We start from the raw sequence: 18003 nt of genomic DNA, 5'->3' as shown, positions 1-18003 counted from the left end.
ATCCAAGCCACTATGAGCTGTTGACAGATGGGAAGCAACTAAACCAATAGAAAATACTGCACAAAAATAAAGACACTAAAATATTATTGCTGGACAAATGAATGAATGAAAAAAATGAGCTAGCATGTGGCATTCTGAAAAAAGACGTTTTATTTTCCACCAGAGGGAGAAGTAGTGCTAAAAACCATTAGTGCCCTCTTCATTTATAGGACTCAAAGGATACAGGCTTCTCTCCATCTTCTTTTCCATTCTTATTCTCAGAGACAGCATTATGTGAATGGGATTTATCATATTACAGCAGACCTCTAGTGTGCTCCTATTCAGACTGAAATTTCATGATCACTTTCTAGTGGTTCGTCATACCTGAAAATTCATTTTCCTTCCAAGTGGAAATTGCTTTCATTTCCTTTCCTTTCTTTTTTATGACACCCTTCTTGTCTTTCTAAATTCAATTTGTCCTCATCTGTATTGGGATATTCCTGCAGTAGGCTTACCCCATGTAGACAAAGAGCACATCTCTCACTACTCAGTGAGAAGCAGAGCAAAAAGTGATCACTCGGCCCTTCTCAGACCAGATGTAGTGGAAGGACCTCTCTCTCTTTTTTTTTAAACACATAAAATATCATGTTACGTCAGTATCGATACTGTAAGTTGCCCAGAAATGCGGTTAGGCCAAGAAGGGCATGCAAAAAGTGGGGGTTTTGTTGTTGTTGTTATCAAAGAGTTGCAAGTGAAAAGTGCTGTGTAAGAAGAATACTTACGCACGACGTTCAGGTTACAGGAAGTCTTAAAATCCTTAGCATCGCATGTGTATGTTTTAATGTCCTCTGGGGTGCAGCCGTGTATAATAAGTTTCCTGACCCTGCCATCAGCAACAATTTCATACTTCTTGCTTTTGAGAATTTCTGTCCCATTTTTGAACCATTTCACCTTAGCATTTTCTCGGGATACTTCACACTCCAATACCGCAGTGGCTTCCTCTTCGACCGTCTGGTCCTCAAGAGGCTTAGTGAATTCAACTGGGGGTTCTGAAAGAATCATACTAATTAGCCAAGGTATTTCTCCTTTCCTTCTCTAAGAGTTTCAGCACCTCCTCAATTCTCCTCTCGTATCTTGAGGGCTTTTCTGTTTTTAAGTTTCATTTGTAAGTTTTGATTCCACTCAGATGTTTTGGTCTAATAATGATGTTTCATCATTATTTTAATATACAGAGGAAAAGCATTTTTAGAGAATATGAAACATCAAGGAAATAATAGCCAACTCTTGGTTAAGAGAGTGATAGATACCTATTGATAATAATTCTTCCTCCAGCTGTTTATGAAATGCAGTAAAAACAGTGGGGATGGAAAAAGGAAGTAAAACCTATTCTAGCCAATTTTGGCTTTTTTTTTTTTTTTAGTAGTCTGTGAACTATTTTGTTAAGCCAAAAAGTAAAATTAGACTTTCTGATATTTGGTGGATTTTAATGATCTGTGGTACTTACCATATACAGATAGTTGAGAGTTGGCATTATTTATGAACCTCTGCATTATACATGTTTTTAAAAATAAGCCATGTGATTACCTTTCACGAAGAGGTTGGCTTGCGTTTTGAAATCTTTTGCTACTAGTTGGACTTCTCCAGCATCTTCTAACTTTACATCCCTCAGAGTAAGTGTATGAACTCTTCCTTCTGAACGTGTGACCACCTAGTTTTTTGAAAAAAAAAAAAGGTGCAGTTTAAGAATATATGCATGGTAACTAAATTTATCATGGTGATCATTTTGAAATCTACAGAAATATAGAATCACTATGTTATGTACCAGGAACTAATATAGTATTATAGGTCAATTATACTTCAAAAACAAACAAACTCACAGAAGAAGAGATCAGATCTGTATTTTCTCGGGGTGTGGGGTGAGGATGGGGGTTCACTGGATGAAGGCAGTCAAAAGGTAGAAACTTCTATTTATAAGATAAATAAGTACTAGCGATGTAATGTACAACATGCTAGATATAATTAACACTGCTCTATGTTACATATGAAAGTTGTTACGAGGGTAAATCCTAAGAGTTCTCATCATAGGAAAACAATTTTTTTCTATATCTTTAATATCTATATGAGATAATGGATCTTCATGAAACATTATGGTAATTATTTCATGATATACGTAAGTCACATCATTGTGCTGTACACCTTAAACTTATACAGTGCTGTACGTCAATTATATATCAATAAAACTGGAAGAGAAAAAGAATATAAAAGAAAGAATTGGAGGTTCTTCTAGTTCTACCATCCAAAAATTCCATAAGACACTGTGCCCTGTCATACAGATTGACTTTGCTTCACAGTTCACTTACAGTTAAGAATAATGTCAAAATTTTTCACCAGTGGAACTGTTTATTATGCTGGTGTAAAAAAAAGAGTCAGGAATAAAATTTCATATAAAGGTTTTTCCTTGGTGAAGAGCTGGGCATGGTTATTAATATAACTACCTTAATAATTGAGAAAGCCAAAAATATAATAAGGGAAAATAAATAGGAGAAGGTAATTAAGATATGTCCTAGGAATACAGCTACTTATTCAAGGACATGGTGCTTGAATGGGAGAAAAATCGTTTCTGTGATGACGTTTCAATATAAATTTTGAATTTAAAATTTGGACTGTGATTTAGGGCTATTTTAAAACGTATCTCAGGTTCTAATCCACCAACAGGTATGTCTTATCTGTTAACATGTTGTTTTATCATTGAAATTCCTCTGAGGCTACTCTAGAATATTCTGTTACTGAGAACTTGGCTCAGAACACAGTGGTTCTTAGGAAATAGCTCATATACAGTATACGCTGATTATGTTAAAGGGAAAAAAACTAACAGCTACTTTATAAAAATAAACCAATAATGTGAATGCTGAAGATTTTGTGGTAGATTATGTAAAGATAATGTTAGAGATTATTCCTTTAAAATATTGTTAACTTATAATGGAAGCATATTACTATAATACAATAGGCATTATGACTGTGACCAAGCTATTAAAGTTTAAATACAAAACTCTCAATGGCCATGTAGGACTTAGCAGTCTTTTCCTGGACTGATGGCCAAAGGGGGGAAAAAAACCACAACTCATTTCTGAAATTTTCTCTTTCGATTTTCTATTCTAATAATGTGTTTTTCTTTGGTTGCAGAATGTTTAGCCTCCAAAAACTATACCAAAGTGAAGATGAAAGGTCTGCATTAAATTGATAATAGCTAGTTTGTTCTGATAGACTTAATTTAAACAAAACTTGCAAAATGTAGTAAAATGACTTTATTTCACAGTTTATATTTAAGTTCTTTATAAAAAGAGACTTTTAATAATATACCAGCAAGTTTACAAAAGGCTGAATTATTTTAGGTGGCTAAAGTAAAAGATTAAAATTCCTATGCCAAGAGAGACACAAAAAGGCCCAATAGAATTATAGTAAGGTGATCCTTTCTAACCTGAGAAAAAAGTTCCGTGACAATAAGATAAATGTGTGTGTGTGTGTGTGTGTGTGTGTGTGTATTTTAGTAAAAGAAATGTAACTCAGATTTTTAGGAGTCTGCATTTTAATTTAAAATAGCATAGTTTTTATATATACTACTATAAATAAAATAGATAACTAATAATGACCTACTGTATAGCACAGGGAACTCTACTCAATACTCTGTAATGGCCTATATGGAAAAAGAATCTAAAAAAGAGTGGATATATGTATGTGTATAACAGATTCACTTTGCTGTACACCTGAAACTAACACAACATTGTAAATCAACTATACTCCAATAAAAATTAAAAAAAATAAAAAATAAAATAAAATAAAATAGTATAGTTTTTACATTAGAAATAATGGTTGATCTTTAATAAAAGCTCTTAATTTGAGCAAAAAATATTTAGTAGCAAAAGAATAATATCATTTGTCCTTAAGTAGTGTTCCTTTATTCAAATCATGAATTTACAGATCTAGAAAGGATTTTGAAGTCAACCAATTCTCTGCCTTTAGACATGAAAGCAGTTAAAGCACGCTTAATTGGACAAATGCATATTTTTAAAAAGCAAACTTGAAGGTGGAGATGCCTCCATCACCCAGTTCAGTATTTAGAAGACCTCACGGTGAGGACAGTTTCCTCATATTAAACTTTATTCTCTTGCTGCAATTTGAACGTATGGCTGCTTTTTCTATCCTTGGTAACAAAGGAGATCAACTGGTCATTATTGTCAGTATAGCAGGCAGATTTTTGTCTCTCAGATGACTGTTAACTGAATCACCTTTCAATCACTTTGGTAGAATACTAGTTTTTTGTTTGTTTGTTTGTTTGAGAACAGTCGTTCAAAGGCATTTTCCTTCTAATACTTTAATCAACTTTGTGATTCTTTGTTAAACTGAATCCCTTTTAAATTACGTTCCTATAATTCTTAACAGCTTGATTTAAACTGAAAGCTTGATGCCACATTTGATACTCTTTCTAAAAATATTGAAAAAAAAAACTGACAGAGAACAATGAAATGCCCTGTGCTTTCTTTCCAACCCACGTTGGGCATTTTCTATAATTTTATTTCAAGAATTCAAAATTAATGGTGAATTATAAAGATAATTTAGACACACACACATTGTCTTAGGGGGCAAAATACATAGCTCAATGTGGGTAAACTGTATTTTGGGCCTATCTGAATAATCACTCTGGTTTTTACTTATGGGTGAAATTTGGGGTAACACCAGAAGCTAGTTATTCCCTAAAACTTCTTAAAGTATATTTGTTCATACATGTGGGTAATCACAGAGCCCTTCTTTCTTGCCAGCACCATCCGTTGCACTTTAAATAGTCCACTTGCATTCCAGAATTTGCACAGCTCAAAGCACTTGAGGGTTAAAAATAGCTTTGGAGAAATGCTTGAAGAGCAGATATCTGCCCAGAAGTTATCTCAACTACTTGATCAACTGTCTGAAATGGAATTTCCATCCTCTCCTCTTAATCTTCTTACATGCAGAACACTAGACAGCATGGAGAGAATTAGCCATAAAACTTAATCGTTAGCACGCATCGAATCAGAAAGCCTTTCTGATCCTTCCTGTCTTTCGATGAATTAAACTATCACTGATAGCTAATGAGTGTTTGCCTTTTCTTCAAAAACCTAAAACTTGATCGTACTTAAAATGTTAATTTCCATTTCAATAAAAATATCATCAGGTTAAACCCAACAAAAATGAGAAGAATCTGCTTTACAATTTCAGCAGAAATCAGGCTTGAGTAGGGAAAAGAAAGGGAAAGGGAGACGAGGGGACGTAGGAAAGCAAAGAACAAGGGACACACACGTGAAGATGAAAGAACTGAGGGAAAAGGAAGAGCAAGGCAAGGCAACGGCACTCCTGCTTCTTACCTTATCGCTGGGCTCTAGTTTCTTCCCTCTGAGGTACCATTCCACTGGGATATCCTCATAAGACAGCTCGCAGTGGAAGGTGGCTGTTTCTCCTGCAGTCACTGTGACATCCTTTAGAGGCCTCAGAAGACCAATGACTCGTGCTTTGCGAGAGGAAGGAAAAAGCCGTGGGTGACTCATTTTGTAATTCCAAAAGGATAAATACAGATTTAGTTATTAATCTCCATGGTTGCTTTCTTCAAGACGGAAAGAGCCACAGGACTGCCCACTGTTCTCACTCCCATGTGGACGTGGCCCCTTGGTGCCCAGAAGGGGAGAGCTAGTGGCCTGAGAGTGGGTATCTGTAGGGGCCCTTTCGTTCTGATATGTAAGGTCAGCGGGAAATTAGTGCTGCATCTGTCTCTGTGCCGGGCGTCAAGTTCCTCTTGCTACGTAAGGTATGCAACTTCCAAAATAACGAAGCCTCTGATTGGGAGAGGACAAGGGCCGCTCAATCTCATAGCCTGTCCAATCCATAAACACTTTTGCACCTTCCAAAAATGTTAGCCTGAAATGAGTCTGAAATGCCCACACAGCAAAGTTTTTCTTTATGGTGCTATACTTGTACAGCCACTTGAAGGATTTCTTTAAGGGTCTTTAAGTGTTCTGAGTTAGATTCTTGTTCTATGAATATCTACTTTGAGTGAAAGGATTACGAAGTGGGAGATTCTGACTTAATTTTCTTTTGTTCAAATGGCAAGGTCAGTGAAATTTCCAAAACTTTAGAATCTGAACCACAGTTTTATGAGGATGACAAAAAGTAAATACAAGAAAGCCAGTTTCTATACTTTAAAAATGTTTTCTAATTAATTGAATAAATCCAATTAATTTCACTCACATCCATTTGCTGCAGAACTATACAATTTGTTTTCAGCAGAAACACATAATACTTACGTTTTACTCGGAGGTGGGCACTAGATTTAACATTGGCAGCTTGGAAATCTACCCCACCGGTCTGGTCCAGGCGGCAGTTGTGCAAAATAAGGAAGTGCATTTTGCCTTCTTCCTTGATCTCACACTCCTGTACCCAAAGAAAGAAAAGGTTTTGTAGGCAATCATCTTCTTTGGCATTTTTTTCTGAGGATATAATATCTTAATTAAAGGAATTTACAAATAACTGGTGAGGTGACTATATAATTTTGAGTTTTGTGAAAGAAAGCTAACAAATATTATTCATGAAGGCAATGTTTATTTTAGCCGCATCATTTTGAACCAACTAGCAGCATCACAGAATATCTGCAGCCTCATACCACTATGCTGGGTCAAAAATAATGCAAGTGTACCTGTCCAAGCCCATTCATAGACCCTAATAGCTCTCTTTGGTTTGAGGTTAAAGAACCTGATATGTTTTAAATGCCTTGCGTGCGGTCTGACTTTTCTCCTGTCCTTTTCTATTTCATACAGCTCCTCTAGGTGTTGACAAGTTCAGAAATAGCCTTACAGGTGTTTGGAGTAGTGCCTCTCCCTTGAGTTTCCAGTTGGCGTGGATATCATCTTCCGAGATTTCGGTTTCAAAGCGGGCCGTCTCAGTCTCCATCACCTCCACGCTGTACAGGGGTCGCACCAGTTTAATTTCCCGATCTAGAAAAGTGCAGGGTCAGCATGTGTCATTGGCCTCTGGCAGAAATAACTCCAACAGCTTCAACAGTGAAACTCGTGGAAATTTCCTTACCCTCAATCTCAAGGTTTCCTGAGGTCTTATCTGTCCCACAGTCACAGGTGTACTGTCCAATATCTGATTTCAAGGCTTTCTTTAGGATTAGCATGCGCTTCTTGCCATCTGCCTTAATAACAGCATTTTTAGATGGCTTTATCTCCTGTCCATCTTTAAACCATTTCACCGGTGCATCTGCTTTGCTAATTTCACACTGTAGAATCACTTCATCTTTCTCTGTGCCAGTGTAATCTTGAAGCTTTCCTGTAAAGTATGGATCTCCCTCTGCAAGTAAAGTATAAGTGAAAAAATTTTATTAACCACTTAAGGAGATGACAGTCTCTTGGAAAGTTTAAGAGGCAGCTCACAGAGGTCTGGGTATGCTTAGAAATTGCACCATGCTTCCACAAACATTTAACATGTTTATGTTCAAAAGTTCTCTAAAAGTTAGAAACACAATCAATGCCTGGGATTTATCAAAATCTAATCCATCGATATTATATTTTGAACTATTTTATTAACAGTAGTTTGAAAGATACAATGAAATTTAGCTTCACACCTAATTATGTGTTCCTTCAGTATTCAGATGAATTTTTAGTTTCTTAGCAAATCTCTTATGACTAGTTTACCTGTAAGCTTTCAGATTCACATTATTAGTTTTTCTTATATCAATCGTTTGCCTCTGATAGTTTCTATATATGTTAGACTTTATATATAATCTGCCTAATACTAAGGGCCCAGGAAAAACAATGAGCTTTATTAATGTAAGTTCTGTGATTCCTAGGGACTTGAAAAACATTTTTCTGAAATAATTTTGATAAAGTGAGGGGAGAAGAAGTATTTATATTCCTATTTTAAACATGACAGGGCTCAATAATTAATTGAGTTTTAATTCTGATTTGAACTGGCTATTTTGTGAGCCAGAGTCTATCCCTTTAAAATCCTCATATTTTTAGGTAAAAACATTTGAGAAACAAGCCTAATAATATACCTGATAGTTTCTTAAGGACAGGTGTTGCTTTCATGCAATATAACCCTTGAAAGAATTTTATATAGTAGATACTCCACAAATTTCTGATGAACTGAATGCAATAAAATTAAATTGAAAAAAAAAAGCACCTACCTAGTACAGTGAGTTTGGCTTCTGAACTTAACCCCATAGCTTCTACTTTAATTTGAGAGGTGTCATCAATAGAGAGGTCTTTGAATGTGATGGAATGGGTTTTCCCTTCATCATGCTTTGAGACCAACTTGCTGGTATGCAGGCGCTGGTCGTTCTTGAACCAGTGAACACGAATGTTATCATGGGACAGCTCCACAGTAAACACAGCACTTTCCCTCTCTTTGGCTGTTACATCCTTGAGTGGGGTGAGGAATTTGAGTTGGATTCCTATCAAGAAAAAAAACAAAAACAAAAAAACCCTTATTAATTCCAGTCCTTAAAGGAGGATATATAAAAGCAAAAAAAAAAAAAAAAAGCAATTAAAGTTGGCCTATCTGATAAAACTGTTTACCTTCAATGATCAGTTTGCCACTTGTGTGCTTATCTTCAGCTTCAAATATGTATTTTGCTTCATCTTCAAAAGCAGCAGATTTGATCACCAGCGAATGCCTAGTGCCGTCCTTAAGAAGCTCAGTTTTGTCATCGCCTGTGATTATCTGGGTTCCTTTCAGCCAACGGTATGTTTTGGGCTCCCTGGATACTTCACACTCAAACTTAGCCTCATCTTTCTCAAAGACTTTAACATCACTGAGAGGCGTGATGAAGATAAGTGGCAATTCTGAAAAAAGAAGAGGGTGTGAATGAAGCCAGAATATGATTCCATTCGTCAATTCTGGGTCTCATGAGAAAGCCTGGCAAAGAAAATACAGAAGGGTGGCTGGCAGGTGGAGTGTACCTTTCACTTTCAGATTGGCTGCAGATTTAGCGTTGGCGGCTTGGAAGGAGACCTTGCCTGTCATATCCAGCCGGCAGTTATAAAGGACCAGAATATGCTTCTTCCCATCTTCAATGATTTCACAGTCCTGTTTGGAGTGAGGTTAGGAGGAAAGAGAAGGAGAACATCATTTTCATCACTGGTTATTCCTACAAATAATCAAGACATTTCATACCAGAAATGTATCATTTTTCACCAACAACCAAGCAAGCCCCCCGCCTGTGTGATCAGATCATTGTGACTTACAGGGGAAGCGGTTAAAGGCTCTCCTTTTAATTTCCACTGGCCATGGACATCTGGTTCAGAAAGTTCGATTTCAAAGCGAGCTGTTTCACCCACAAACACTTCTACTCCATGCAGAGGTTTTTCCACTTTTATTAGTTGGGCTGAAATTATACAGACTTTTGTTCGAATGACCGAACAAATAAACTGCAGCTTCAGATAGGGTACATTTAAAAATTTTACGCAACTCACCCTCAACAGTGACATTTGCTTTTGTCTTGTCTGTGCCACAGTCACACATGTATTCGCCTTTGTCTTTCAGTTCTGCCTTTTTGATTTTTAAGATGCGGCGCAGGCCATCTGCCTTGATAGAGTATTTGGGTGAAGGTACAATCTCTTCCCCGTCTTTAAACCATTTCACTGGCACATCTTTGCTCACTTCACACTTCAGAATAATCTCATCCTTCTCGACTCCAGTCTTCTCATGTAATTTCATAGTGAAGTAGGGATCGGCCTCTGTAAAAGACATTCAGCAGATAATCAGAAGAACGTGAAAATGAAAGGTAATTAAGGAGTTACAGGTTGCAAAATGTTTAACTATTACCCACTCCCACCATCGAAAAACTGGCTCTCTGGTTATAGTTGGTCACATATACCTAAGACCTTCAGATTTGCTGTGGAGCTCAGGTCCTGAACCTGAGCTTTGATCTGGGATATATCATCCAGTGTCACTTCTCTCATTTCCAGCTTGTGAAGCTTGCCCTCCGATGAGATGAGTACAGTTCTGCTTGTGTGGAGTTTGGCATCATTTTTGAACCAGACTAGGTGCATTTTTTCATGAGAAAGTTCACAGACAAAAGTTGCTGTTTCACCTTCTTTCACTGTTTGATCTTCCAGAGGTGATATGAATTTCAATCTTATACCTGCAATGCAAGGTAATACGCTCAGAAATACAATTTAGTTCAGAAATATTCCACTCTAATCTGTCTGGTAGAAAGAATCTGTTTCACATGGCATTTACTGAGTCACCTTTTCAAATGGAGCTATGCTCCATTAAAAAAAAATTAAGGGGGTTTTTTTGATGGCAATGTGAAAATAAAGTCATGGGGCCAATGGTCACTTACAGCTGTTAGAACTTGGTGTTCTGTCTTTAAAGTCAGATATTCATGTGCCTAACTATGGGATGTTAGAGGCAGATCTCACCAGCTCTCACCTGTAACAAATAATTGTGCTGAGGTCTTCTTGCCCTCCATTTCAGCAGTATAGACCCCTTCGTCATCAAACTGAGAATTATTGATGACAAGAATGTGTTTCTTTCCATCAGTAATGATATTAAACTTGTCAGATGACTTGATTATATCAGGTCCTTTAGACCATATAACATTTGCCTCTCGAGTGAGGACACATTCAAATCGAGCCTGTCGCTTTACTGGGACCGTGACATCCTTCAGGGGCACGGCAAAGTCAAGTTCGATTTCTGAAAATCAAATATTAAGAATGAGGTTTTTCAGAATGCAGAGGACTATAACATGAAGTTGGGCACACTCCACGAGTTCTAAAGGCCAATACCTTTTACTGTCAGAATGGCAGTCGTGACTGCATTAAGTGCCTGGTAAAGAACTTCACCGGCCTGATCCAGTTTGACTTTGTGCAAAGTCAAGAAGCGTTTTCCACCATCTGCCTTGATTTCACACGTCTGAAAAATGGCAGTTTTAGTTAGCATTTGAATGAGATAGAATGTTTCAGATACAGATTTCTACAGTCATAAAAATAACTGTAATACTACTAATAAAAATAAGGAAAAGTGTTTTGTCATAAAATTTTTTAAAAATTGCCAAGCTGTCCACAAATAACGCATCAAATTTCTCCCCCTCTTTGAGACTTCAGAAGCTGGAAGTAACTCCATCATTACTGAACCAAATCTGAATGTCAAACCTGATTATAGAATGTAGTTATTTTATATGACTAACAACTTATTTTTTTTTTTATTGATGTATAGTTGATTTACAATGTTGTGTTAGTTTCTGCTGTACAGCAAAGTGATTCAGTTATACATATGTATACATTTTTTAATGTTCTTTTCCATTCTGGTTTATCACAGGATATTGAATATAGTTCCCTGTGCTATACAGTAGGACCTTGTTGTTTAACCATTCTATATGTAATAGTTTGTATCTGCTAACGCCAAACTCCCAGTCCATCCCTCCCCAATCTTGCCTCCCCCTTGGCAGGTCTGTTCTCTCTGTCTGCAAGTCTGTTTCTGTTTTGTAGATAGGTTCATTTGTGTATATGACTAACAACTTAAAATTAGAAATTACTCACAGGTGAGGGTCTTAGAAGTTCTCCCTTCAGTTTCCACTCTCCGGGAATGTCTGCTTCTGAGATTTCTGCATCAAAGCTTGCACTTTCTTTCTCATAAATGGTAACATCCTCTATTGGTTTAAGCAATTCAACTTCACGATCTGCATTGGTAAAGGATGAAATACCATAAGGCTTTCAACAACCTAAAGATGCTTTCATGTGTGTGTGTGTGTGTGTGTGTGTGTGTGTGTGTGTACATTGTTTTGCCTCAGGCACATGTACAAAACTTATCTTTGAGAATAAAAGGTAAGATTTTTATACCTCCAAGTGTCAGCTTTGCAGTGTATCTTTTCCCTTCAATTTCCATTGCATATTCATCAATATCTTCTGGCATAGCATTCTTAATTTTGAGGTGTATATGATTTCCATCTCTTACTATCTCAGTCTTATCAGTTGGTTCCAAGGGGATTTCATCATATCCTTTGAACCACTTAATGTTTGGAGTATCCTTTGTTATGACACAGGTGAAAACAGCTGTCCCCTTGGGTTTCACATGCTGATCTCGGATGGGTTTCACCAGCCAGTCTCTAATGACTTCTGTATGACAGTGAGGTCAGAAAGATAATTATGATCTGAACAAGTAATATAAATAACTTCCTTAGTAAATTTCAGAAATAGGAAAAAATTCTCAAAACTGGACATGATTAATCTGCTATGATTTGATATTCCCCCTCTTAGATAAGGTATAAGACTACTGATATCCCGATACTGGGAAATAAAATTCTCTCTTCTCTTTTCTTAACATAATAATAAGTAGAACTAAATTTCCCAGCAAAGTACTAACCTACTACTTTCACGCAGGATGAGCACTCCAGGTTGTTGGCGTTTTCCACAGTCACTGTGTATGTCCCTGCATCAGAGTCATCTGCATCACTGATGGTCAGGGCCCGCATCAAGCCAATGACACTGGGCACAATTTTGCCGGGTTTCTCCACCACAATCTTGCCATCCTTCCTCCAGACCACATCACGTTCTTTATTTAACTCGCAGCTCAAGTACAATGGCTGTCCTTTGACCACTGTGACTTCCTCTTCAAGCGTTTTTACAAAACGCACAGGAAGTTCTGTGGAGAATTGTGGTATTAAGAATCTGCAGAGACTTTTCAATACGTACAATATTTCCAATGAAATAGAACTTGGAAATAAGAGGTTTTGTCTAAAATGACAATAAAAGTTGCTATTGAGGTTTACTGTGTTAAAGTTTAATACAGACCGTATTCATAAGACTGGAAATTACCTTCAACAATCAGTTTCGCAGTGGAGGTCTTTTCCTTATTTCCCAGACGTAAAACACAGGTGTATTCGCCAGCATCAGAAAGATGAACGTCAATGATATGCAGCTTTCTGTCTTTCCCATCAGCGATGAATCTGTGCTTTGGGCTCTCACGGATATTGCTACCATCTTTCATCCAGCTTGTTAATGCAGTGGAGGGGGAGACTAAACACTCAAAGATTGCAGAAGAGCCAACTGACTCAGATTCAGTCAAGACAATGTCTTCGATTCCTTTCACAAACTTCAGTGGCACAGCCTTCAGCTGGTAGGTGAATGGAGCTTCGGCAGGCGGTTTCTCTCCACCACTTCCTGGTCTTAACTTTTTCCTTTCAGCTTCTATTGGTGAAGGAGTCTTTTTGGCTACACCTAATTCAAAATAAAATTAAAAGTTGAATTGGCATTTCCATAACGTTCAGAAAGTGCATATCTGGCTGTCTGCTGGATGAAACCAGTGATAGAGCGACCAGAAGACAAGAAGAGAAAATTAAAGACTAGGCAACTGAAAGGTCAATTGAAGTTATCCTGCTTTCTTTCAGAAAGAAAATGGGGTGGCATAAGGAATCCATGAATAATAAATGCTCTTCATTTTCTCAAGTTTTAAAGCCAAATATATAATGTCCAGATTAGCGTCTAATTACTTTATCTGTCATGTATAAATATCATGTATATGAAGAATGAAACTAGGAGCTTATAGGGTTTATTATGCTAAAGTATATATTTGATATATGTATTACCCACTTGAATAATATTAGAGGTATATTAGTTGCAATATCAGAAGACATACTAGTTTTTGCAGAATCAATTAGAAGTCATAAAGATTGATATAAATTTTGAATTTTTTCCCCCTCATATAGAAAGTTTCCCTTGAATGTAAAGTTTCCCAGAGAGTGAAAGGTCACAATTCAGGTACAGGGAAATGAATCTTACCTGTGATGGGAACTTTTGGCTTGGCAGCCTCCTCTTTCGGTGCTTTGGCTTCTGAAATAAAAATAAAACTCAGCATTTAAACAATTTTCAGACTTATTTCATGCTTAGTAGTAAACCACATGGGATGAGTCATGCTCTTTATTATAAATATTAATGCATAAAGAAAAAATTAGATTTATATGACTTCCATGGAGAATATTTGGATATTTCCAAGAAGGCATATTCTGAGAATGATGTGACCAAGCTAAATTGCCAATCTTTTTAGGATTTAAAAAATTAGTTTCAGCAAGTAATTCTTCTCCCATTTCTGGAAGGCTTACTCTTTCCTTGTGAAAAAGAGTTTTATTCTTGCCTAGCTATGTAAAGTATTTTATATGTTTATGTATGTGCTGGTTATGTGAACCAAGGAAATACGTTTTTGTCAATAAGGAATCAATGTAGGCAAAAGGGAAATGACCCAGAAGTTACTAAAGGGCTTTCTTTATTAAGTTGGGCCGATAAATCCAGAGAAGACTAAGGAAAAAGAAAGGGTCTATGTTCTACAAATGCACGGATTCCTTTGAAGATTTACCTTAATTAGACAATGAACTAAGGCAGAACCAAGACAGTTCCTATACTTAGAGTTTAATTCAGTTCACTCAGGGGCAGTATAAACTGTAGAATCAATTCCCTAGTGTCAGGCCCTGGGGATGTGAGAAAAGCTGTATTTTTACACATACTTAATTATCTCAATGGCAGTTATTGTCTTTCTCTGAACTAATAAAAGTTATCACATAGAAATCATAAAAGCTTAAAAGAATAACGCCCAAACCATAAATACAGTGACAAATATGTTAATATAAATATTAAAATTAAACTCCAGCCGGAAGAACATAGTATATTGTCTCATGTTATTAAACACAATAAAAACCCAAATATTTCTATAGGGCTTACTAGGTACCAAGCACTGTGCTAAGTGTTTTGCATATATTTAATCCTCACAATAATCCTAGTAGGTAGTTATGGTTATTATTCTGATTTTACAGACTAGGAAATTAAAATTTAAAGAGATGAAGGAAGTAGCCAAAGATCAAATAGTCAGCACGTGTATTTATCAATGATCAATACATGTCAAATCATTTTTGGTTTTGAGATTATCACCTAAGTGATGAACTACTAATAGCTCATGTACGACTAATAAGTATTTTGTTTGTACCTGAGATAGCTGTACCACTGAGTTAGTACATTTAAGAAAATTATTATTGATCTAAATTCTTATATAGATTTAAAGGCTGAACTATGCAGTCCTTTTTTTTTTTTTTTCTGTTCATTGTGGTAAAATATACCTAACATAAAATTTGCCATTTTAACCATAAAATTTACCATTTTAACCATTTTTAATGCAACTTAATTCAGTTGCATTAAGTACATTCACAATATTATGCAACTATCAACACTACCCATTTCCAGAACTTTTTCATTATCCCAAAATGCAATCTTTAAAAACTGAGAAATGATTCCTGCAGGGCACATGGAAAATTTGAATCTCCATGGGATTCCTATATGTATGTCCTTAGAGAGTATCTGTACATCTTAATTTTCATCAGCACTGAACATATTCATTACTTAATCTCAAAAGCATATAAAGAAATGGTGTTTTGCAGGAATGTACATTCCAATTGAAACAAAATAGGCAGCCATGGGTGAGAGAGTAAGTTGCTATAGAGCAGCGGATGAAGAAAATTTAATTGAGAATTTATATAAGCTCCCACAATTGAAATGATGCCTATGTTTCAACAAAAAGAGAGCTTGATTTTTAATGAAGTTTTTATTAAGCCATCAAAACAAACAAGCAAAAAGAGAACCACAGAATAAGTACCTGCTTTCTCTCCAACGACTGGCACCGTCACTGGGGCAGCGATAGGGGCTGGTGTGGGCTCCAAAGGAGGTGGTTTGATTATTTTCACTTCTGTAGAAAGATGTCCATTGCATTAATGTATCCTTTGTCACTTCCTAAAATATCATTTGGTGGCCTATTTGCCTTCTCTGATGTAACTTTAAAATCTCCTAATAACTGGTTTTTCAGAGAACAATATATTCTAACTATAATAAAATCTATATACAATATAATAATATATTTGACTATATGTAACATATTATATTAAATAAAATATAGCAATATAATCTAATAATACATTGGGACATTAGAAATCATTTGATGCATGCGGACTTTACTCCCTTTTTCTTATTAGCTACACATTAATTGTGTGAAACATGAAGGAATATGCTGTCAACATTGAGGATAAGCTTGCTTACCTGGTTCAGGCTTTGGTTTTGGTTCAAGTACAGGGAGAGGTACTGCTGGCTTAACTTCAGGCACTAAAACAATTCACAGTAATAAGCAGATTATCACAGTATTTTTGAAGTTTTTCACAAGGTCAAGCCAAAATTGGGCATGTTTTAACACATCTTGGAAGGTATTAGAATTTGTACACATATAGTCACCAAATCAAATACTCACTCCAAGTTTATTCTGCATTTTAAACAAAATACTTAGAAAATATAGTAAGGCAGTTTTACTGGTTCAAATGTTTTTCATCTCATTGCCCATAAATACAATTGTTTTAGTTTTTAAAACTTAGTAATTTGTTTAACAAATGGGTGGACATGAGGCAACTGCACATGAGAGTGAAATGGTAAAGAAAATTAAGCTGGATGAGATGAGCAGATCAAGGCCATCTGTTCAAATCTTAATGCCAGTGTAATGATATTTTAATTGACACATATTTGTATTTTTAGAGACAACTAAGAAAATGCCAGGAAGTTTGTACCTTTTGCTGGTTCAGGAACTTTCCCTTCCCTTTTGGTAACAGTAGCTGGAGGTGCTTCAACCTCTTCAACAGCTTTTGGAGGTGGTTCTGGCACTTTAAGATAATAAGATGATTTTCTAGCGTTATTTTAGGATCTTAATCCTTCGAAATCAACTGATCTGAAATAATCAGATCAAACTTTTTTCAAAAGCTCTATTGATGGCTTAAAAAAAACCCTTATATTCTATCAATTAATTTCTATTTTCTCTTCTTGACTCTGCTTCAATTTATTTTTCTTTCTTTTATTTCACCTATACTTGCCTCCCAACTCCATTATCTCTCCCTTTCTGAATTACTTCGAAATAGTTCCAAATATACTCTTTGTGACTAGGCGAATGATAAAAATCAGCCCACTTAAAAGCCCCCAAATTTTATGAAACATTTCTGACACCCTCCCATGAAGTTATTTTGCAGCCAACTTGATTATTTCACAACTGTTTCTACTGGAAAACTTAAGTGGCAAAATAATAATAATAATAATAATAATAATAATAATAATAATAATAATAATAATAATAATAATGAAGTGCAGGGAAATGCATGAATGTATTTGAGAACTCCTATAAAAATATTTAAACAGAAAGCAGACAATGGAAAACATAGACTATGTGACAGATGAAATATGAAGCTACATTTATATTTAACTCCATTTATGTTTACAAGATAAACCTTTTGTTAAATGTCAATTTTGTTAAAAGATAATTTCACAAATTGTTACTGAGATTCCTACCTGCAGGTTTTTTAATTTTTTCTACTTCTTTAGGTTCTTCTTTAGGTTCTTCTTCTTCAGGTCTCTTTCTTAGAACTTAAAAGACAAAAAGATTTATATGTAAACCAAGACAAACAAATGAAGATGTTGAATAAATTTGACAAATGCAAATAATGTACAAAGCAAGGGAGGTGAAAAGCATGCAACCTAGTGCACTGGGGAACTTGGTATTTATACTAAAAATGCTTAAAAAAAAAATCAAAGGTGGTTACGTTAATTAAAACAACACTCAGAGTCACTTTATATCTATGTAGATAGTCTGTTCAGAGTTAAATCCCTGGTAGAAAAGACCCAAACACAAAATGAATAATTTGAATAGCAACAAATTCTAATCACAATCCAATGTCATAACTTAATGAGAAAAGAAGCATTTAAATAAGTATAAAGTTTACTGAAGTGGAGATGGCCAAAGAAATGTAGCCTAGAAATAAGTAATTCTATGTGAAGAAAATGTTAGAATTTGATTCTTCATTCAAATATCTTGTTTCTAATTCTTTAATATTTTATTAGTTGAAAAAAGTTCAGTTTTTAGAAAATGTTATTTATTAGTTGTGGTAATCCTGTGTTACACTTTTTAAAACTGAATGCTGAGTTTAGG

At 35.7% G+C, this 18003-nt stretch overlaps 1 protein-coding gene across 5 annotated transcripts in view; it reads right to left on the bottom strand.

Annotated features, from left to right (window-relative positions):
- Window positions 1–18003, bottom strand: part of TTN (titin) — a 279823-nt gene that overhangs the window by 97345 nt on the left and 164475 nt on the right. For all 5 annotated transcript variants that reach the window (XM_068543885.1, XM_068543886.1, XM_068543888.1 and 2 more), the window contains 23 exons: window positions 17367–17441; window positions 16598–16690; window positions 16083–16145; window positions 15646–15735; window positions 13788–13838; window positions 12825–13226; window positions 12373–12651; window positions 11850–12125; window positions 11550–11689; window positions 10797–10923; window positions 10441–10704; window positions 9884–10150; window positions 9480–9743; window positions 9252–9391; window positions 8967–9093; window positions 8583–8849; window positions 8192–8458; window positions 7087–7353; window positions 6856–6995; window positions 6309–6435; window positions 5376–5518; window positions 1564–1687; window positions 762–1028 (listed from right to left, as the gene is read on the bottom strand). In XM_068543885.1, the coding sequence (XP_068399986.1) occupies window positions 762–1028; window positions 1564–1687; window positions 5376–5518; window positions 6309–6435; window positions 6856–6995; window positions 7087–7353; window positions 8192–8458; window positions 8583–8849; window positions 8967–9093; window positions 9252–9391; window positions 9480–9743; window positions 9884–10150; window positions 10441–10704; window positions 10797–10923; window positions 11550–11689; window positions 11850–12125; window positions 12373–12651; window positions 12825–13226; window positions 13788–13838; window positions 15646–15735; window positions 16083–16145; window positions 16598–16690; window positions 17367–17441 (4260 nt within the window). The remainder of the gene's footprint in view (window positions 1–761; window positions 1029–1563; window positions 1688–5375; window positions 5519–6308; window positions 6436–6855; window positions 6996–7086; window positions 7354–8191; window positions 8459–8582; window positions 8850–8966; window positions 9094–9251; window positions 9392–9479; window positions 9744–9883; window positions 10151–10440; window positions 10705–10796; window positions 10924–11549; window positions 11690–11849; window positions 12126–12372; window positions 12652–12824; window positions 13227–13787; window positions 13839–15645; window positions 15736–16082; window positions 16146–16597; window positions 16691–17366; window positions 17442–18003) is intronic.

Source organism: Eschrichtius robustus, chromosome 5 (genome assembly GCF_028021215.1).
Source record: "Eschrichtius robustus isolate mEscRob2 chromosome 5, mEscRob2.pri, whole genome shotgun sequence".
Taxonomy (NCBI): Eukaryota; Metazoa; Chordata; class Mammalia; order Artiodactyla; family Eschrichtiidae; genus Eschrichtius; species Eschrichtius robustus.
Note: the sequence above shows the minus strand (reverse complement) of the source record. Positions and strands in the feature narration are given on the sequence as shown.